At 37.9% G+C, this 24139-nt stretch overlaps 1 protein-coding gene across 4 annotated transcripts in view; it reads left to right on the forward strand.

The window, feature by feature from the left end:
- ANK1 (ankyrin 1) overlaps positions 1 to 24139 on the forward strand; it is a 1899552-nt gene that overhangs the window by 1752210 nt on the left and 123203 nt on the right. For all 4 annotated transcript variants that reach the window (XM_044082993.1, XM_044082990.1, XM_044082992.1 and 1 more), the window contains one exon: positions 23313 to 23396. In XM_044082993.1, the coding sequence (XP_043938928.1) occupies positions 23313 to 23396 (84 nt within the window). The remainder of the gene's footprint in view (positions 1 to 23312; positions 23397 to 24139) is intronic.

Genomic DNA, 24139 nt, shown 5'->3' on the forward strand with positions numbered 1-24139 from the left:
TTTTCTAATAGACTCCTTACTTATCTCTGCTCCTTCCCACTTTAGACTTACTTAACATACCTTCAGTAATCAGCTCTGCTGATTGTTTCTCCTCTAGCTGCTCCATTGCCTGTTTCTACCCGCTCCGTTCGCCCTGCGGGCTCACTCCGCTCCCCTACCCTACCCCCATTTCCCACCCACCCCCAGTGGTCATACACTTATACTTCATTGACCACTCCCCCCTTTTTTCATCCTATCACATACCTCATCATCAGCAGATCACTCCCCTATCTCTGTCTCTCCTAATTAGTACTAATTAACTCTCTTTTGAACTACTCCCTCTCCTTTCTAACCATCAACTACACTAACTACTTCCCAATTCTACCTCTTATCCATACCTCGACTAATTTCTTACCTACATATTTTAAACCCTGCTCAATCTCTTGAAACATTCTATCCTACTTTCTACATCACCTACTAACACAAACTACTCCCTACTTAAATCAATTTTTTTACTATGGCCCCAAAAAATAAAACTATTTTCACAAACATACTACTCTTAACTACCACAATAGCCTGTCTTACCATACCTTACTCACTCACCTCTTTTGAATATCTTTCTCTTCCTGAACAAAACCATTACATCCAACAAACTTTACAATCTTCTTTCATCTACTCCCTTAACCACAGTAACATAACCTGTACCTCCAACTATATACTACCGAAATATCGCAGAGAAACCCACATTATTTACTTCACTACCAAAAAAACTTTTAATAACCTCTATAAACTCCTTAAATCTCTACAATACCCCCAGCAACACCCCCTCCTAGATGGTGATATTCATCCAAACCCTGGCCCCAATACTGACTATACCAATAACCTTGACAATTTAACAGTGCCTATGGTTTCTACATTAATTAAACCATCTAACTCCCTCTTGATAGCTCACCTTAACATTAGAAGTATTAACAATAAAATTTCCCACCTGCATGCACTCCTTGATGTGCACTCATTTGACATTCTATGTCTAACAGAAACTTGGCTAAAACCATCTACTCTAGACCAGGAAATTAGCCCTCCTGGCTATAACATCCTTAGATATGACCGTAAAATCAAACAAGGTGGAGGTATAGCCATATATTCTCTATAAATCTAACCTCCAAATTTCCCCCTTTAATGTGCTTCCATCATTAGACACCAAATCTGAAATCCTAACTACCAAACTCCAAATCAATAACTCCAAATCTATCTATCTAATTTGTATGTATCTCCCCCCAGGTAATAATACCAATACTCTTGAAAACCTACTTAGTTACCACTCTACCCAACTACCCCAGGAGACCATTGTACTGGGTGACTTTAACATTGACTGGTCCACCTGCAGTTCTCCTAACCCTACTAATCACATAAACCTCTTTGGATTGTCACAATTAATAACAACTCCTACTAGAATCCACAAACCTACCAGTAAGGAAAGTACTCTGGACTGGATCCTTATTAACAGCCACCCCGAAACTTATACTCCAGGAACCCTTCCTGACGATATCAGCTACCATATGCTTACCTACATTATTAGACAAAAAGTCCATATTCCAACTACTCATAATCTCAAAACCTCCTGCTTAAAAAAATTCTTTAACCCAGACAGCTTCTAAACGAATTGCAAGTATGTGACTGGTCACCACTAACCCATCTTGAACTTGATGAGGCTGTTACCTACTTTAATACTAACTTTCTTCAAATCCTTGACTGCCATGCACCTTATCGCTCTACTAGAATAAGAACCAAATCTGCCCCATGGCTCACAAAACAAACTAGGCAAAAGATACTCCTCAGAAATAAAATCTGGGCTAAATGGAGAGCTACCAAATGTCCATCAGATCACCTCCACTTTAAACAGCTAAGAAATGCCACCAAGAAGGATATTCTTAGAGACAAAAAAGACTTCTACCTTCACCTCCAACAAACCAGTCAACAAACTCCACAAAAATTTTGGTCAGGGATAAACAAACTTCTTCAGCCAGGTCACCCTACTACTCCAGACCCAGCCAGTTTCAACCATAACAACTCCAACCAGATCCCTGATGCCTTTAATAACTTTACAGAAGCCATTCAAACCATGGCCAATTCTTTACCACACTTCACTGCTTCCCAACTAAATACCTGCATGACTTCATTGCCTACCTTTCAAATACAATGGGTATCTACATCTCTCATCTGTAAGCTACTTCAAAAATTGAAACCTTGCACCCCTTCCACTGACCGTCTCCCATCTGAATACCTACAAATTGCCACAAAAGTCATAGACTATCCCATCTCTATCCTTATTAACAGAACTATCTCAGAAGGCAAACTCCGTGCTTTATGGAAAGTATCCCACATCATCCCTCTACTTAAAGGTGGACCTTCTATTGAGCTTTCTAACTTTCGTCCTATTGTTTTACTCTCCCCATTAGCTAAGTTAATGGAAAAATGTATTCACAAACAACTACTTAACCACTTACTACAAAATAACCTACTAGCAAACTGCCAACATGGCTTTAGGCCATTCCATAGCACATCAACTGCCCCCTTATCCTTTACTGACTCTATATATAAAAATCGTAACAATAACTCTTTTTCCTCTCCACTATGTATTGACCTTTCAAAAGCCTTTGATATGGTTAACCATAACTTACTTCTAGACAAACTAAAGGCCCATTCTCTCGATCCTCAAGCTATACAATGGTTTAGGTCTTATCTGGAAAATAGACAGCAAACAGTACTTTGGCATAATTATCTGTCTTCACTACTCCCAGTAAATATTGTAATACCCCAAGGCTCTGTCTTAGGTCCCCTACTCTTTTCCTTATTTATTAACAATCTACACATGAACATACCTCAAGCCACCTGCATTCAATATGCAGATGACTCCACCTTAATCTGTACAGCCAAGAATATAGCCTCTCTCCACTCCCTCACCCAAACTTTTTCATAATGTTGAAAACTGGTTTATGCAACACTGCCTCCTCCTAAATCCCAAAAAAACAAAACTACTGTGTTTTACTCCAACTCATAAATCACCTAATCCATTATTCTATGTAACCTCTAACAATGGTACCAACATAACCCCAGATACTACAACCCACCTACTAGGTGTAACAATTGATAATCATCTAAGCTATGATGACCACATCAACTCCACCATAAAGTCTGTTAACAAAAAACTTGGTACCCTCTATAGAATTAAACCCTTCCTTACCCCTTCTGCAAGGAAAACTATTGCCCAGACCCACCTCATATCCACCCTTTTCTATGCGTCTGTTATATACGCTAACCTATCCAAAAACAACGTCTCTAAACTCTCCACCTGTTATAATAGCATAGCTAGATTCATCACATGCTCCCCCTTTAAAACTCACCACTGCCTCAACCTCAAACAACTTGAATGGCTAGAATTGCAAAACCATATACTCTGTCAACAATTACTTATTACTCAAAAGATCCTATACCACCCTAACAACACCCCTATCCTCACTAATCTAATTACACCATATAAAAATCTAGCATCACTACGCTCTACTAATAAGCTTCTAGTTTCCTCAGTTAAAGCTAACAACAAAGCCGGTGATTCACTTTTCTCAAACACTGCAGGTAAAAACTGGAATCAGCTTCCTTCTGAATTATCAACCCTTGCTTCTACTTCTGTATTTAAAAAAACATCTTAAAGAACATCGGAAAAATCATTGGCTTTGTCCATGTGCTAACCCAGACTGATATCTTTTTCCCCTTCCTGCTCTTACCCCTATCCCTTCTCCTCTAACCGCTGCCTCCAAATCTAGTTACTACTCTTTTCTTCATAATATGAGGATAAAATATAAGTTCTTTCTCTCTTAACTGAGTCTTGCTCATACCTTCTAGTGTGTTTTGTATAATTGTTTAGTATTATTTTTACTAAACTTGTAATAGTTTATAATTTTATTATTATAATTTTTCTTTTGACCAATGCTACCTCTGTATTGGGATTTTTCATGTCTTTTTACATTGTTAACTTTGTCACTGTTCATGCTTGGAGCTTTTCTCCCCGGGCCTGTACTGAAAATGGACATATATCCAGTTAGATTAGCCCGGTCAACAAATGTAAAAATAAAATAAAAATAAAATTCACTTCTCATCTCCCCAACATGATCTTCTGTGTTATTATAATGCTAGCCCTTTTCTAAGGGTCTTATAGGTTCATAGGTAAGCAATAGGCTAGCTGCCCTTGAGGGGCAGTTTAAGAGTAGCCAACATCCATTTGAAAGGTGATATTCAAACTTTTTACCTTGTGTCTGTGACATGAACAGCTTAACCATTATGCCAGCTCTCAAGCCCATATTGGAATCATTCAAAGTCTCCAGTGAGAAAAGCATGATTTCATCTCCTACCTTCTTTGGCCATGTCCTCTCTCATTCATCCAGTGTACAGTTCTTATAGCTTCCCTCAGGACCTCATCCAGCAGCTTGAGGTGACTTCATATCCCTTGCCTTTGATGGCCTCAAGAACTGCATGCATTATGCAATGTGTAGTCTGACTAGGGATGTCTGGAGCAGGAGAGTTAATTACCTCTTTGCTGTTGGAGTCTGTCCTTCAGAAAACACCTCATTATTTGGTTTGCTGCTGTCACTACTGTCTCATTATGTTTCTTGTCATCCAGTTTAGATGTGATCGCTGCCCCATGTCCATTCCCTGTACTGTTGCCATCAGATCTACTCCTCCAGCTCATAGATCACACTGAGTTGTAATTTGCATTTGTCTTCAGTGAATCACAACTACCACCTTTCCTCTACACTTGGTCAGTCCTTCCAAAGTCCTTTGTTAGGCTCTTCCTCCCAATGTCCACTGATGCACCCATCTCTGTGTCATCAGAAAAAAGTTTGATTCTGTTCCCATTTCCCTCAGGTATGTGTGAAACCAATACACTGATAGTATTTGTGCCAGGGCAGTTACCTGTGATACTTCACCAGGCACTTTCCTAATTCATAACATTGGCCCTCCTACTGCAACGTACTGTGTCCTGTCCTAAAACCATGGACACAGAAGGTTGCAGAACAGGACACAGAATATTGCAATTTGAGGCACAACCCCCTGTATCCTGTCCTACAACCACGGAGCTGCTCAGTTTATCATTAACTGTCTTTTCCTCAATCTCTTCAGTTTGCCCATATCTGAATAATTCAAAGCCTGTAGTTCCCAAGTGCATTAACATTACAGTGCATTTCTTTTATGCCCTCTGAACAATCATCTCATGTTATTCCTGTAACCCTTTTTTAAAACTGTGTCAGCATTTCCTAATAGCTCTTTCTTGCTAAGATCCCATTTTGTTTGTTGTGGTGGAGAGTGTTAGGTTCCAGTAAAGCATCTAACCTTTATTTCAGAATTTTATTTATCTCTTTCTACTTTGTTGCTGCAAGACTAACAGACCTATAGTTCTCTACACCTTATTGTACATGTAACACAGTTGCAGTACTTCAGGCCTTAGACACTCTAAGGACAGGGATGTCCTCTTCAGTGAATGTGGCCTTCCTGGCCATCAGTGTGTTGGTCTGAGAGTGTCCTGAGGTGATGAAAGGTGGTGGGATTTCTGCACCAGCATGAGGCTGATGTTGAACTGGATCCACTGCAAATTAGACAAGGTTTCCACTCTCGTATTTCTACAAATTGTCTTCTTCCTCATAAAGTGTGTACATCACAGAGCACTTTGTCACTGCTCTCTATTCCTCTTTCTAAATTATGAGTACACAGCCCCCCCTGGGAGTTACCATCAGTGAGGCCGCATCCTTCACCATTTCCTTCCCTCACCTCTGAACAAAAAAGTCACCACAATCATGTGATCTCTCCATTTCCTGTCCAGAACATCTGCTACTTCCTCACTTAATCCCAGTTGCTGCCATTATCATTAGACTTAGAATGTCTGTGCCAGCAGACTGGTTGTGTCTGCTGATTGTAAGCACAGCTCCAAGCCTGGCGTGAACATTCTTAGTAATTAGTTCTATATGATAGAGATCAACAAGAAAGTGTTTAGGCAAATGCCAAGATAGTTCAGGTATGAGTTACACCTGAGAGAGAGAAAAAGTAGGGCTGTGATACAACTGCAAAATGAGTGCTTTTAGTTTAATGCAATGATCTCGATTTATTCAGTAATTACCACATGATATTTGCTTAGATGCTTGAAGAAGACATTCAGAAAGTCAACCTAACGTTCTTGTTGAAAAGTAGTGAAAGGACATTGGTCAAATAAGGATGATATCACCTGCATGAAATATGCGTGAAAGTCTGATGAGGTTAGGTCTAAATCAGTAAATAAGGCAAATAATAAAAGGTTCAGCTATGATATACTACTACTTTGAGAAAATGGATGGTAACAATACATTTTTGTTCAGTCTGCTATTCTGTGCTCACAAAGTCTACACAATCAGCTGTCTGACACAGTGTGCACATGCTGCTGAGATATAACAAGCGTATGTATGCAACTCATGAAACAATATTTGTGCACAAACGTGGATATGCACATGCACACACACACACACACACACACACACACACACACACACACACACACACACACACACACACACACACACACACACACACACACACACACACACACACACTCTTTTATGTAAGTGGTAAAGTCACCTACTTCTGAGAGTGATATGACCTTCTACCATCTCCCACAGAATCTCCAGGGAAGAAACAACACTTATGTCTGTAACGTATATGATCCACACATGTGGTACTCGACCTAAACATCATTATTTTATCAAAGACCCCTGTAGAATCCCAGTGGTGCTAGGGTTGATGAGATGCAGAAGTTATTGCTAATTTACATGTAGCATCCAGTACAAAATGCATTTTTTTCATTGAACAAAGCCACCTTTTCTGAACAGTGATTTTGCTTTGCAAGAATCTTCTTTCATGGTGCACCTTGACATAAGGTATTTAGAGTTAAACATGCTTCCTTGACTGTATAAAAAACATCTCTAAATAATTTGTGAGCACGTTCTAGTCCTGACCTAGATTTCTATTGTTGGCCAAGATTTTTTTCTTTAATTTCTTATTCTTTGCTGCATATCTGTACAAAGTAAGTGTTAATGTACTTCAAATTACAGATAGTCCCATCTATTCCATATAACTTCTAAGGTCTGTCTACAAACCTCAAACATTTTACTTAAAACATCCAAAGTACTAATGCATTATGCATTACAGTACATCTAGAACAGGAGTGTCACAGCAAAAATTAGTTTTTCTTTTTGTTTATTACAAAATATCTGTAACTGCAAAGTCTTCTGTAGTATAATGCTGTAAACAGCTAAAACAGTTCATTAAGCTTTTTGTCTTAACATCCTATCAGCAATAATTCAGCAAAAAGCTTTATCAGGGAGCTAAGCTCAGTCCTGGAATGTGATCTTCTGTTAATGTACTGCATGTAAAGGGTCCACAGAATTTTAAGCGCTGGTTTCAGGAAGACAATTCTTTGTATAGCCCAGATGTATTTTTTTCCATCTCAGAGAATTGCTGTGAAATCATAATTGTTAATAACAAAAACAACAGGTAACTGAAATACTTTTACTATAACTTTTAATAAGAAAACTCCTGGCTTTAGGGCATTTTGTCTTAGACGGTAATTTTCCCTCTCAAGATAAAGTGTTGAGGCGTCAGCAGCTTTCTTATTTAAAGTTATAATAAAAATATTTTGGTTGTCTATTCTTTTTGTTATTTTAAACAATTAAATAAAATGTGTATACTTTAATATTATACTTGTTTCCGTGGCAACAAACTGAGTTATTATGACATGGAACTATAACTAAAAAGTAGAGAGTGAGTTACACAGATAGACGGATGATAAACACACATGTTCACACTGCCGTACCAATACCTGACATTTTCAGAATGAGTTAGTCAGATGACGTGCACACTGGGTAAATCAACACTACTTTGAGTACAGGTGATTGACTCCATTGCAGTATGATGTTTTTTGAGTCAACAGCATCCTAATTCCAGCTGAGGTGTGCAGGGAGGAGTACGTAACATGAGGACAATGCTTGGCAAACAATTTCAGGGACCATAACATGTCTAGCCATATAGACCTTTAAGACGCCATAGTTAAAAAGTTCTTGTCAGACATTATGTGCACTTTGTTAGTGCTCATCTCACAAATCAAGCAGAAGATAAGTTGTATTAGCATGCTGTTTACAGAAAGAATGCGCTTCATGAATATAACAACCTGACTTGGCCTTCAGTGTCTGCTGTGGGTGACCATTTCCAAACGCTCTTATAGAATACATTTTGGTTGGCTATGAAGTGACCTTTTTGCCCAGGCGAAGGTGTGATAATTTAGGGACATTTCTTCATGTCCAGAAGGATAACAATACTGTGAGAACAGTGACTGGCAGCTGTGAGTATAGGTGGTATATTTGTGAATGTAGAGCAAAGAAAAAAATGACAGCTAACACAATACTAACTTAGACAATGCAGAATACTTGTGTTTCACAGTACAGAGTATTTACCAACTTGTATATAACATCAACATGTTGTATGAGTACAACCATCCTTCTGCTTAACTGTGTCTTATGACATAACTTTATATTTATGTATGAGGTCAGTGCACCCTCACCCCATTTTGGGGACCAACCCAAATTTATATGCACCTACTCCAAAGTTACACAGCAGTAGAGAAAAGGGAAAAATCCCACTGTTGTTCAAAGTTGTTTTGGTGAAATTGCTTTGGAGGATGTGCTGTCAATCTTCTGACAGGCTCCTGAGTATGATGGTGTGAATGAAGGCAAACTTCCCACAACTCCTGCCTTTACTATTAGCATATTTCAAAGAATCAGCATAAAATAATTTCCCCCTATTTGTGTCACTACAAGCAATGCATTGTGGAAACAAAGTTCTGCATTCAGTGATACATATTTTGGCATTCACTTCCCAAATATCCCACCTTCAGACACAAAAATGAAATTAAAAAGGGGCACAAGTGAGCAAACAGAGTCACTGAATTTAGAGTGATAAATGTTTGTCACATTAACATCATTCATTCATTTATTTATTTTCTTTGACATTTGTTTACCTTGAAAGTCCGACTGGGTAGGAGCCCATTTTCAGCAGAGGCCTGGGGAGAAAAGCTCCATAATACACATTAAAAAAATGAACAATGGTTACAAATATTAAGACAATAACAAAGTAGTACAATATGTGAACACAATAAAAGAATGTAAGCAAAATTTAAGGCAAACAGTAAAGTTGCCCATACATTATATACAAGATAGAAGAGAGTTACTAATATGAATGTTACATAATGATGCATGAAAAATATGTAACAGAATAAATAATTCCCATTAAAAACTTCTATGAGAACTTTAGTTCATGTGCCCAAACTTTACTTTCTTGTTTATGAAGTATATTGGGTGCGTGTAAGTTAAACAACTGCCTTGTGTTCATTCAGGGGTTATGTGATATAGAATGGAAGTGATGACTTAATAGGTCAAACATATGTAAAAGTGTATAAATTATTTCCAGAATTCCAAAGCAAACCTTCCAGCTGCACAAAATGTTGGGAAATATGGGAAATGATTTATTGAATAATATTTTAACACTATAATCTATGCCATACCTGACTCATTTGGTGACCGGTGCAACTCCCCAGTCTGGTGCCCTTCAAATCTAGGTTGAGCATTAAAAAAAAGTTTGTTCTCCAGTCTGGTGGCCCTCAACATTAAAGAAGTACCAGGCTGTAATGCCGTATGCCCTCAAGCTTTACATGAGAGCAAAACAAAAAAACAAGGTCCCTCCTTAGATCTGATAATCCTTCATTCTCTCCTAAGAAGTAATGCCAGGTCCTAACACCCTCACGCTGTACTGTCCTGTTTATGTGAGGGGCAAAATTAAAAAAAAAAAAAAAAAATGATCTGCAGATTGTGTCCTCTAACACCTTGTGCCCAGGACAGCTACCCCTTCACCCCACCCTAATTATACTCTTTAGATGATTTGGATTTTATCATCCATGTTCTAGTTATATTATTCTTAATAAACAAGTGCTCTCTTCTTTTGTGATCAGTTCCTTGATGCTGAGTACTAATACATTTTGCGGTATCTATCTTTTGAACTGTTGGCAATGGGTGATCCCGTGTGATATAAACTTCATCATTTTCCATGATGCTTTGCAGTGTTTTTCAGCCACTTCAAAATGCTGAATGATGTCTGAGATATCATTAGCCCTTTTTCTGAGCTATTTTTTCTTAACTTTTATTACAGAATTAATGGACCAGCTGTCAAATACTGTATGATAATTTTTGTGTGTATTATACATAGTTTGCAAGTATTGACTGTGGTACTGCACAATGTGTTAAAATATTATTAATTTTCCTCATTTTAATGTTATTTCTCTTACTTTCCAATAAAAAGAGGATTGACAGAAATAATTACTAAACATTGAAACATATTTAATTTTACTGTTCATTAACTGCACCCCACAACAGCTCGGCATGTTAAATATAATAACTCAGAGGTCACAGTACTCTGGAGATAGAGGGGATACTTGGTTTCCTTAAAAGCCATTGATTTCTTTTACAATGGTGTGACATCAGAATTGGTATATTTTATAATCGTGGATATTGTGGTCTAGCCCTACATTAGAGGGGCTGCTGTTCAATACAAAACCTCAAATGTTCATTTTATTGGCCTGTTCTGTTACTAGGTTTCCTTTCTATTACAACTGCATCACTGTTTGCATCTCATGTCTTTGCATTACTGTACCCATGTATGATGCTTGTACATTTCAGGTTTTAAAGCCTGAGGTTTAAACGGAAAGTACGTACGTAGTTTTATTACTAATGTTTTTCCCAGTTAGGGGTCGCCACAGCAGAACTCCGGTCCGCTAATGGTTGGCAGTGGATTTTTTTTACGGTGCCGAGTTGCCAGCCCGTTGCCCAATCTTCAAAGAAGGCACACCCATTCACCCATGCACATACATGCATGTCTTTAAACGTCACTCGATCACTGGTAGGATATGCAGAGTCCACACAGAAGGCTCTCTAGCCAAGAATCGAACGGGAAAACCTCTTGCTGTGAGGTGACAACACTAACCGTTGCACCACTGCGGCTACGTACCTGTGTTTATTACAGGTATGATATGATTATTTTCCCTTTGAAAGACACTTCCTTTCCTCATCTTCATTGTATAAAAACTGCATTTTTTCTTTTAAACTTCAAACTAAATATAAAAAAAAAAAAAGCCAGTTGGAATGTTTACTTAAAGATCTTTGTACATAAAAATCATGGAAAATTTCTGTGATATCAAGACATAAGATAGAGCCAATGCATTGTTTAACTATTGTGAAAAAGAAGGCCAAAAATCCAGTTTTACGTTTCAGAGTTTAGAGTCAATAGGCAATTATTTTAATTATGTATTATACCAAAAGCAACTAAAATTACATGCCTCATCTTGTTTTGGATTGGATTACGCATTCTTGTTAGCTAGAGGTCTAAGTAACAGCAAGGATTTTGTGATACAAATTAAATAAGTTTAATTAATATATATATGTTGTGGTGCTTCCTCATTTTGTATATATATTCAGTCTCATGGTAGATTGACACCTAAAAACTTATTTAATAATTTTTTTATTTTAGTCGGTTCTGACAATTGCTGTAGCTGCATTATTTCTTCTTTGAACATAGAATTATAGCTTGAGTCAGGTAATATTTGAGCATGAATTACATTGCTGGGAATTACCTTTCTGCTGATTAAGGTCAAATTACAAACAAACACACACACACACACACACACACACACACATGCACACTATGCTAATGACCACCAGGATCTTTATAAACCTCACCATGCAATCTTACTCAATTGTGTCCCTATGTAGCATGGGCATTTATGTATGTTAGGAAGTTTCTAGAGGTTATGTGGGAGTTGGGGTCATGTCAGTTTGAGCATTACTGTCTGCCACTGTCTGTCAGACACAGGGGAGGCCAGACCCAGGGTAAATTTCTGATTTCATATCCACTGGTCAAAGTTACATTTAAATAGGGTTAGGGATGGACTCTACTTCACATATATGGTGAGCCTGTTCAGGAAAATGTGTATCTTTTGAGATGCGTATCTGTCTGTCTTACAAATATGTCTTATTTATGCAACAAATAAATTTTAAATCCTTGGATCTAGTGGTTTGGATGCTGTTCATTTTGCAAATGTGCAAAAGTTCCACCAGAGCTGGATCCGAGGATGCCTTGTATGCCAGGCATAGATAGCCTCTTCGTAATCTGTGTGAGACAGAGTACAGAGATAGGGCTTTAAGGAGATCCTTATAAGACATTGTGTTTATACCCTGGATTCACCAGGTAATGATCCTTTGTGGCTGTTCCAACTGTTGCATATGCTTGGTCATGTACATGCCAAAAGGGGTGTTATACTCAATGATGGGTCAAATCAGTGCAAAATAAAGTGGGACTATGACTTCCTTTGACAATAGATGACATGTCCTTACTTATAAGTTGGGCTACATAGAATATTTATTGTTACTGCCTTGGTCACATGTTGGTCAAAGTCCAGATTATTGTCTACATATGTTCACAAATCCCTAACTATTGGGCCAACTCTTATGGGTGTCTTATTGATGGAGTAATTAGTCTGGATAGCAGTTTTCAAAAATGCATTTCTTGACAATGAGTTTTAGTCCATGACTTTTGCACCAGTCATTTACTCTCTTGTAAGATGTTTGTGCCGTGGACATAATCTATGACAGCTCCTAATTTACAGTCATCTGCAAATTAGGTCAGCCAAAGGCCCTTGGCATTAGCCTTTACCTCCGAGAACTAGATGCCAAATAACATTGGTCCCAGCACTGAACCCCTAGATACACCGCTGGTGACTTGTCTTAGTGGAGGTTGTATCACCAATCCAGACTTCCTGGGTCCTGTCTGTGAGCCAGTTGGCAATCCAGTGAGTTAGTAAGGGGTTATACCCAATTTATTGAGTTTGTCAACTATACATGAAGAAGTAATTGTACTGAAACCTTAGCCAGGTCCAGATAGACAGTATGCACTGTTTTCCCCAAATCCATTGCTTTGTTGACCTTTTCAAAGAAGTCCACCAGGCTTAGTAGGCATGATCTTCCCCTGAAAAAGCCAAACTGGGATGAGTCCAGTGTCTGACGGTTGCCTATGTTTTTTTTTGTTTTTTTTTTTTTTTTATCATTTTCATGAGAATTCCTTCCATGGCTTTGCATATTAGACTAGTTAACCTAATAGGTCTGCAGTTTCTGGGGTCGTTTGATGGTCTACCCTTGTGAAGTAGGATTACTGTTGCAGTCCTTTATTCTCATAGTACAAAGCCTGTTTTGAAGCTGTAGTTGAAAATTGACTTACGTGGTCCTCATAGGTCATGTTTTCAGCTATAAAGGAGGCATCCTAGGATATTGTAAGGGCCCACTAAGGCTGTGTTTTTGGCCTTAGCCAGCACACCCAGGATCTGTTCCCTGTTAACAGTTGGAGTGGTATGCTAATAGGTACTTTATGGTGGGAGGCAGGGGTTAGTAGAAGCATACCTCTCAACCTCTTACAGCAAGAAATCTGGACAAAGTTATAAATAATGTGGGGGGACAAAGGCACAGAAATAGGGACACTTTTAAAGTATTGTTCTTACAAACTTAGACAATTGATAGAATACCACATTTTGCATTAGCATGAATCTTCTGAAGGGTACGAAGTCTGAAACTCAAATGTGTATCATTTTTTGACTTCAAACCTCAATGATTTGCCAGAAAACCAAACTTTTTATGTGAAACAGACCAAAAATATAAAGCAAAAATCTGTAAAGTTGAGAGGTATGAGTGGAGGGTGAAGTTTGAACTGAATTTTTCAGCCAGCAAATTCACAGTGTCCAAAACTACAATAACTTTGAATGCAAAATAAAAAAAACAGCAGTTCACAGTACACAATGACAGACCACAAAGTAGCTCACCAAGATTTATTATGGGCTAATCTGTAATAAATCTTGGTGAGCTACTTTGTGGTCCGTGATTGTGTACTGTGAACTGTTGTTTTTATTTTAAATTCACAATGTCCCTCTGCTCAGTGAAGGTGGCACCACTGACCACATGCTTAGTACACTCTGTACTGCCTTTGAGGTTTAGGACATAGCTGTAGAAGGCCTTGTGGTTGTCTTTAGCCTGTGAAGCTATCTTGACCTCATAATTGACCTTGTTGGACTTAATTAGTCTTCTTAGGTTTCTGTTTGATTAGAGGGCTCTTATCATTGTGGGAGTTACTAGTCCTGATTTTAGCCTTGACTTTTTTCCTTTTCTTATATACCCTAAGTTAGGATTCCACCAGTGTGGTTTGTTTTAGAGGCTGTTTTGGGTTTACTTCTGGCACTTACATCAGCCTCTATACAACCATTTACATAGTTTTACAGGGTCTCTGTGAAAAAATCCCCATAAATTGTTGTGAACCTGGGATTAGGAGGGGGGATTGACTTTTGCTAAACTGTCACTTAATAAAGTGTATTTTGTTTTGGAATAGTTCCTAACTGTTACAGAGTTTGTTGGGGTTACTGGGCTGATTTTTATTTCGTAGGAGACAATTTTGTAGTCGAACTTCACCAGTAAGTACATTACACTTGGGAGAAGTGCAGCACTCTTTCCTGTTGGTGAGTACCACATCCAGTATGTTTGAACCTCTGGTGGGTATGTGCCCTATTTGCCCAAGGGTATTTGTGTTAGTACTGTCCAGAAATCATTGTGAATGTGAGTATGAAGCAGTGTATGTTTTCCCATCTATACAGGGGGCGGTTAGTCTCCAGTGAATTGGGCATTTGGTTTAATGGTGAGCTATGGGATTCTTGGGACATAGAGAGTGACCTGTAGTTTGCTAGGATATGGTATGGTACTTTGTCTTTGGTTAGTTGCACATTGATAAATTCCAGTGAATCATCCTGTTTAACCAACATAAAGTTATGCCGCTGTTAATATAGACTGACATTCCTCCTTGTGTCTGTCTGTGCAGCCAGTAGCCTAAATGTGTGGAAGGCACTGAAGTCTTGCTCTGCTAGAGTACTTTTTGTGGATTTAAACCATATCTTAATAACGGCATAGATGTATGTATTCTCTAGAGTGAGGAGAGCTTGTAGGGTGTTGAGTTTCTTGTTTAAGCTCCTAGCATTGAGCAGTAATACCTTTAGATTTCTTTGGGTTTTATTTGCAATGTGGGTAGGTTTGTCAGTCTGGCATTGCCTAAATATGCTGGGGTGTATAAAGTCTTAGCCAATATTCAGAAGCCTAAATGAGATAGATGCAGACCATCGTTTGCAAAGCAACATTATCTGTTAACCATGTCCTCACATGCCAATGCATATTGAATTCCCCTGGAAAGACACCAGAAACTAAGCCAGTTATTGAAATCGGTCATCTTTCGTTCATACTGTGGTATCATTCTTGGTGAAGAGAGTGCTGCTCAATGTAAGCGCCATACCTGTCTGAAACACATATTCAGGGAGATCAACAATGTCTGTCTTCATGTAGTCCATGGAAGTACAACTCAAGTATTTAATGCCAACATAGACTATGATAGAATCATACTTGTACCTGTGGTATAGGGAAACTTAACACCTGTCTGTCCAGAGACTATACAGAGTCCAGTTCCAATTATACCATTGCAGAATGCTGGGAATCTTGGGTTTGAATCCCAAATCTCCTAGCTGTATGTAACTCAAAAAAACTCTGCTGGGAACTCATTCTATTCTTACTGTCTCTCCAAACTGTGGAACTCCAGTTAAAGTTTACAGTAAACAACAAATTATTTAAAAGTCTGGTAAAACAGCATCTGTAGGGCACTTGGCTCTGCTCTTGCCCTCACCCAGATAATTTCTGATCCTGAAGAAAATACAAGCTGCAATACCTCTGATAAAATCATAGTTGCTCTGTGCTATATTTCCATATGGTGATTGTCGCTCGTCCTCTAGTGTAGATGACAAATAAGCAGGGTAGTTTGTTTATATGCTTTATTACATAGAAACTCATCAGGATGTATAGCAGCATTACAAAATATAAACAAACTGATTAACTGACAAGAGTACACCACATGTTTGCATACATCTCAACAGCTAACTACAAAATGGCAGTCAGGCTCGCACATGCTCAGTATTTATACACTTGTGCTAGCTCCTAGAAAGCTTCTTCAAGCTGTACATACAACACTGATCTACATCCTCCCTCCTAATGAATTGCCTTTAGTGAAATGACATTAGAATAAAACATGCAATAATACAGACATTAGAAACAAACAGTGTTATGTCCAAGTTGCTGTGTATCTGTAACATTGTCTAGAAATATGACCTGATCTAGTAACAGCATTCAGAATTGGGTTTAGCATTAAGGCTAGTCTTCGGTGAACAACTCGGTTCAGAAATTTCATGATTCATCTCAGGAATAGGGATATTCACTGGAACGTCCTCTAGAACTGGAACGTTGGATAACTCACTCTGAGATAGAGTGTTTCTCACAGGCTAGGTGCTGTGGTATAGGCTTGGACACCGACATCAAATGTTTCCGATTCCACTTAAACTCTACTCCTTGTGATTCCACAATGTACAATTCTGGCTCTGGGCAAATACTTTTCGCAACTCCAATCTGATCATAACCTTTGCATGTTTGCATTCTTACTGTCTCTCCTTCATGTAATGGACTGAGCAGTTTCTTGAACTTATTATAATAAGACTTCTAGACTAGGCATTTCTTTAACAGATGGACTTTCACAAATCTGTTATTCTTGGCACTTGGAACCAACAAACTACTGCTGATTGGTAAGGTAGTTCTGGTTTGTCTTGACAGAAGTCTCTGGGCAGGTGAACCAAGATGTTTATCACAAGGACTATTTCTGAGATTCAAGAGATTCAGGAAAACATAATTATTATCTTGTTTTGACTTCCTAGTAAATGTTTTGCACTTTGAACTACACTTTCTGCCAAACCATTTGACCGTGGGTACCCAGGACTACTTGTAACATGAGTAAAGTCCCACTCTTCGGTGAATCTTTTGAATTGCTGGCTAGTTAACTGTGTACCATTGTCAGAAATAACTTTGTACAGACTACCATGGACGGCAAAATGATGCTTCATATTAGTAATGACAGTACTGGATGCTAGGTTAGGAAGTAGGTCAATCTCAAACTGATTTGATTAAGAGTCTACTAATACCAAGTAATGTTGACCATTACACTTGAAAATGTCAGTGGCTACTGTTGACCAAGGTAGTTCAGGAATCTGGTTTAGCTGAAGTGGTTTCTTCTGTTGATGTGGCTTTGTACTGTTACATACAGAACAAGATGAAAGTACTGCCTCAATGTCTTGTGACATAGAAGGCCAAAACACTAGTCTTCTTGTCCTTCTTTTAGTAGAATCAGTTTCTGGGTGGCCAGGATGCAAGCTAGCAATATACTCTTGTTCCAAGGACTTTAGAACAATTACGTTTCGAACTTTCATACCAATGCCATTGTCAGACAAATTCTTCTCTCTCTAAAGAAAATAAGATTGCACTTTTTGAGGTCATCTAGGTTGCTTTGAAGGCCATCCTCAATTGATAAAGTGGCCGAGCTTCTGTAAAACAGGATCTGAGGCTGTATGTTTTCTAAGCTCATCGAGACGTGTGGAAGAAAAATTACTCACTTCCATGACTTCAAAATCAAGTTTGTCACTCTTATAATCTTCAGTTGTATTTCTGGGTGATCTGGATAATCTATCAGCAAGATAAAGAAGTTTGTCTTTAGTGTAGACAAATTGAAACTGTACTTCTGCAATCTCAACATCATGCATTGCAGTCTGGCTGGAGCTGAATGCATAGGCTTTCTCAAAATAGTGACTAGAGGTTGGTAGTCTGTTTCGACCTGGATAGGTCTACCATAAATATAATCATGGAAAATCGAACATGCAAACACAATTGCCAAGAGTTCTTTCTCTGTTTGTGCATACTGTATTTCAGTTTGGGTTAGAGATCTGGATGCATAAGCAACAGGTTGACCGTCTTGAAGAATAACTGCACCAAGACCAAATCTCGAAGCATCACAGGAAAGAGCAACTGGTTTGTGAACATCATAGTATCTGAGAGTTGGTGGACTGGCAATTGTCTCTTTCAGGACATCAAATGTTCTTTGGTGGTGTTACAACCATGACTAGGATACATCTTTATGTGTTTGCTCTCTAAGCGGTGCTGCTAATTGGCTGAAATCTGGAATAAACTTGCTTAGGTAATTAACCATGCCAAGAAAGCATTGAAGGGCTTGAACATTGTCTGGAGCTGGCATCTCAAGAATGGCTGTGTGCTTGGAAGGGCCTGGTCATATGCCTGAACAGGTAAATAAATGACCAGCATAAGTAACCTCTCATAACTTGAACTTGCACTTCTTAGGATTTATGTTAACATTCACTTGATGAGCTCTTTCCAGAACTTTCTCGAGGTTTCTGTAATGATCAGCTTCACCATTATCTCCTATTAGAATATCATCTTCTATAATAGCACAAGGATACCCAGAAAAAATTTGTTCCACTGCACGTTGAAAGACTTCGCTGGCAGAATTTATCCCAAATGGAAGGAGTACTGAACATAATAAGCAATGAGGATTTCTTTTCGAGCAAAATTTGCCAAAATATCTCTTTGTATTTAAGACAGAATAAACAGTGGCATTTGGTATCAGTGCAGCAGCGTCTTTGACTGTACACATTGGATAATGAGGTCTTTTCAGTGCCGTGTTCAAATCTTGTGGATTAATACATATTCTGATATCAATCTGAGCTTTTCTTATGAACTACCACCATGGAGGATACCAATTCAATAAGTTCTTCAACTGGATAAATTACACATTGTTGCACCATTTCATCTAGCTTGGCTTTAACTCTGTTCTGCATAGCTACTGGAACTTTTCAGGCTGGGCTGACATCTGGGTCTAACTTCATGATGTACACTACTAGAAGCTTGCCTATTTTGTCTTTGAAAAGATCAGCATAGGTAGAGAAAATATACTGGGTGAAATTAGAACTGTGGTCTTTTAAACTAACATGATAGACTTCCTTATTAAATGAAAGCAACCCCATTCTCAAACTGTCTCTGAGCTCTAATAATGACTGAACTTGCCTTTTAACCACGTAAAATAAGAAGTTGTAGCTTCTCCCAGCAGAGCAACATGAAAATACTACTGAGCCTTCGATCTGAATCTGTTCACCACCATAAGCAACAAACTTCGCACATTTTGCTAAATAAAGCTTCTCGCCAGTACATACTCTAGAAAGCATTTCTGCAGACATAACATTGCACTTGGAACCCATGTCGTCTTTGAGCTTTATGGGTCTTCCATTTATTTAAACAGTACAGAATACTTAATTCTTTGCCCATAAATCTACTGCATGGACTGTTTCATGGAGCACTGACAACATCAACATAAAATGTAGAGTCATAGCTTTCTAACTGATCAACTTGTTTCTCTGAATGTTCCCTTTTAATAAAGGAATGTGTGCCTTTTGATTTGCAAAACCTTTTGAAATGATTCCACTTATTGTATTTGTTTCACTGCTGACCAATAGCTAAACATTTTTCCCTTTTAGATTCATAACTTCCTCCACAATTATGACAGTTGGCTATGAAACTGGGTGAGGCGACAGTTGGCTATGAAAACTGGGTGAAGCACATGCTTTGAGTTTGCTGACTTACTCTTGTGCTTCACTGAGACTGTGTGGTTTCCAGAGCACACCTTGGAGCTTGCTAGAAAGCCACAGGGTTCCCATTCAGTGTTGCAGGGTTTACAGTTACACCCATATGCTTGGGCCTGTTTATTTTAACCACATGCTGCATACAAGCAACATTGGCTTTAGATGTCACTGGAAGCATGCATCTGTCATTTGTAAGCATTAGCATGCTTCTCTGTAAGCTCATATATCTGGCAAATCTCAATGGCCTTATTCAAAGTTAAATCATTGTCACGAGGCAAAATCTTTCTCACAGCATCATCTTTAATATAGCTCACAAGTCTGTTTTTTATCAACGCATTCCTAAAATCACCAAATCTGCATGGTTTAGCTTTATTTCTCAAATCAATTATATATGCTGCAAAAGTTTCACCAGGCTTTTGATTCATTGTATAAAATAAATACCTTTCCATTGTAACATTTGTTTGGGGGTTACACATTTCTCTAAATTTACATTATAAGCACTTGGGGTCTTCCTTTGACTCAGCTGGTACAACTATATGATGGTTTTTCCCCCTCTCCTGCAAAGACAGCAGGTACATACACAAGTGAACGCACTCATTCTGTGGCTTCTGAACCAGCTAAATTAAGTAGAATAAATGCCTTTGTATGGTCATCTTTATCAGAAAATGCAGCCTGTATGAAAATATTGTACTCTTGCTCATATACTCTCCAGTTCTCTGCAATATTATTGTCAAACACAAGTGGACCAGGTTTTCGAACTCCATCTGCCATGCCAACAAATTATGCCCAAACACACTGAAAAAAATGGCCCTTGTAATTATATACAAACATGCACACAGCCAGCACTTGTAATAACATTCAAATGCACAATAAACTCTTCCAAATGCTGTACTTTGCGAAATATGCTTTATAATGGCTTTATTTTGCGAATTAACTGAAATACTGCACAAACATGCAAACACTTCAAACGCTTCAGACAACTTGAATAGCTTTGATTAGTGTGAAGAAGTAGTGCTTAGAGAAAAATGCCTTAATTTCCCTTTATTTTATTCATTTTATGTGATTCTGACTTTATTTCAAACATTTTCCATAGTTATTTCGAATATTTCTGTTAATATATCATGATATCGGATATTTCTGTTACTTAGAAATTTGTTTAGAGCATTCAGAATGCTTCATTTCATATTTTGCAAATAAAAAAATAGCCCGAGCAAGTTTTAATACCTGAAATTCGTTTCTGACCTGTTTTGCGAGTTATACATGCAGTAGGGATGATTCACTCCTATATATTCCTCCAGTGTCAACTGAGTGCCTCTTGGTTTCAAACTGAAAAATCTGGATCTCCTTTTGGTACCATGTCCTTTTTAGACATACCACTTGTGGTACCATGTCGCTCATCCTTTTCTAGTATAGATGACGAACAGGCGGGGTAGTTTGTTTACATGCTTTATTACATCGAAACACATCAGGATGGATAGCAGCATTACAAAATATAAACAAACTGATTAACAGACAGACTACGCAGACTACACAGACACGCATGCTTACGTCTCAACAGCTAACTACTAAATGGCAGTCAGGCTTGCACGTGTTCAGTATTTATACTCTTCTGCAAGCCCCTAGAAAGCTTCTTAAAGCTGTACACATACAATGATCTACAGTTATTATTACTTTCCCTTCTATTTACTACTGTAAACATTTAACTGATTATATTTCTTTACTAACTTCTTTTACTTAGTCCTTGTTCTTTGTCATCGCACCACGACTAACTAAAGCACAAATATCAATATTTGTCTCCCCTTGTTTTTCTTTGTATTTTTATCTGCTATAACCTTATACAAACGCACAGATAATTTTATTTTCTCTTCCTCCTATAATCACAAATTGTATGTTGTAAGGTTAGCATTAATCTTCTGTTACAGCTAAATGTGTGTGCAAAAATATATATGTAACCAAGATGAAAATGTTATATACAAAGTGGAAAATGAACATATACTGTATATTGTCTATGTTTGTTAATATTGGAGCTTTTCTCACCAGGCCTGCAGTGAAAAAGGGTATCTATCCCAGATGGGCTGTCTCTGTCAACAAATAAAAATAAAATAAATAAACAAATAATAGATTATAGTTTCCTTTCATATTTCCATGATTCTAACAATGGTTAAGCAAAAGGTTTTCTCTGCATTTGCTCAGAGGATCATGGGTACTTACTAGGCTAATGATCTCTGAGGATCTTCAGAAGCCTAGCCTTACATTCCCAAGAGGTTTGTTAACCCTAGTATTATAAATAAATGTAATCCAGAGCTCTCTGCAGTTCAGTACTAGTAACCAGAGCAGGCAGTCATTCTCATGCTTCAGCTATCTGTAAAGGGCAGGGTTACTAATCTAGTAGTGAACTTGCGTTTTCCTATTTTTTTATTTTCTACTTAACCAGAGTAGGAGACATAATGTTATTATGTGGAGAGAAAGACAATTCCAGAGGAGCAGTGTTCTGAGTAAAGCACATCTATCCCTCCAGCATGTTTTACTTAAGTTGCAGATTACCACCCTTTGCTTCTCATATGTTATATATTACCTCTAATGTATTTTGCCAGTAGTGAATGTAGGTGGCACATTTTCTCTGTTATGTTTTTATGTCCTTGGCAATGATTATTTACAAACAGGAGTAGTGTTCTGTTTTTCATCAGCAAACCTTAACACAATGTAATGAAAAAAGCTATGGAAAACTTGATTTGTAATGAAAAAAGCTATGGAAAACTTGATTTTTAATGCATATCTTAGAGTTTAAGAAGGTACAATGACAAATGCAAGCTTTTCCTCCTGTGAAAATTGCATTAAAATTCTGTGGCATACATGCAGATTATTCCATGCTTTAGAATTATTGAAAATGGCTTAATATAGGGGCAGAATTAACAAACAATAGCTTCCTTTTTCCCGGTCATGCAGAAGGTACATGAGGTTTCAATTCAGTGACTTTAGCTCTCTGCAATGAAACTTCTCAATTGCTAATTCACATAGGAAATCACTGATAGTGCAGTTTCATTGTGTGCACAAACCGCAATTTTAAATTTCCTGGGCTTTTCTTCTTTTCCATGGTTTCAAGAATTAGTATAAATGACCAAGGGGAGTTTCAGTCCCCTACTTGTAATACTTTCTCTTGTTTCTTTAATCACAATGACTCTTTGACCAGTTTTCTTCTTTCGGCTGAAGCTTCAGCTGAATTGATGTTGGTGAGGCATAGTTTTACAACATACAGCACATGGCTATGCACCACTACAGATGTACTCCATGGCCATATGGCAAGTGTCAGTTAATTTTCTGAATTTTTAATTGCTATTATACTATGATGAAAGATCAACATAATGTCATATTTAACTAGTGACGTAAGTGAACTGTGCACAGGTTATGTCACTTAATGTTTGTCAGTGCAGTGCACCCACAGTTCATGTTTTCTATGATTATGTTTCCACAAATTCTCATTCTGTGTTTTTTCTCCATTATGTCATAATTTCTGCATTATTTACAATGTTTGTTTCATTTTTGCTTTCTGTTTCATTGAGGATGTACTGCCGTATTTAAGTAATTCTTTTTTTACCATTCTTTTATTCAGGGGGATGAATATGAAGACATTCCAGGTGAACAGGTGACAGAGGAACAGTTTACAGATGAACTTGGCAACATTGTCACTAAAAAGGTAAGAAAAAAAGAAAAAACTTGCATGGTCTCATCTTTGTTTGATTTATGTTTTTGGGGGATATATTTGCTGTATATTAGTATAGCTAGTGTAAGGCAAAGGGGACAACTGTCCTGGTCTCAAAGTGTTGGAGGGCATGATTGGGCAATCCTGATCACTTAACGCTTTGTGTGTAGTCTAAACTGTAGCAACTGCTTGCTACAGTTAAAAACATTTCTTTTCATTTTTTTTTTAGTAAAGTAAATCCACGGTATTATAGTGCTCTATATAGAATATAAACATTAGCAAGTGCTTACTACATTAAATCAAGCAGTTTGCTACAGTTTAAAAGAGAGAATCGTTTTAACTAAAACCTGAGAGATGTAATGCTCTCTACAAGGAATGAAGTGTTTTTTTTTTTTTTTTTTTTTTTTTTTTTTTTTTTTGTTAGTAAAATAATGAGAGGAAGGAGAGTTGGAGAAGGGCACAGGAATGGGACCTGATTGGCTAGGGCAGGAGGGAGGCTGCTTGTTGTATATAGGAAATGGACATTTTTTTTTGTCGCTTATTTGGAGAGCTGAAGGGGTGCGGCTCTAGTTTGTGGTACTGACAAAGGGCACTAGTTAAGCCCCCTATTCTTATATATCACACACCTTATAACATTATATTTGCTTTATACTGTTGTAATTCAAGAACAGATTGTGTGTACTTTAGCATGTTTTTAATTCTATAAATAATTCATACGTGAATGTAGTTTTGGTGCG

This window comes from Protopterus annectens, chromosome 9.part0, assembly GCF_019279795.1.
Source record: "Protopterus annectens isolate FY-2018-M chromosome 9.part0, PAN1.0, whole genome shotgun sequence".
Lineage (NCBI taxonomy): Eukaryota > Metazoa > Chordata > Ceratodontiformes > Protopteridae > Protopterus > Protopterus annectens.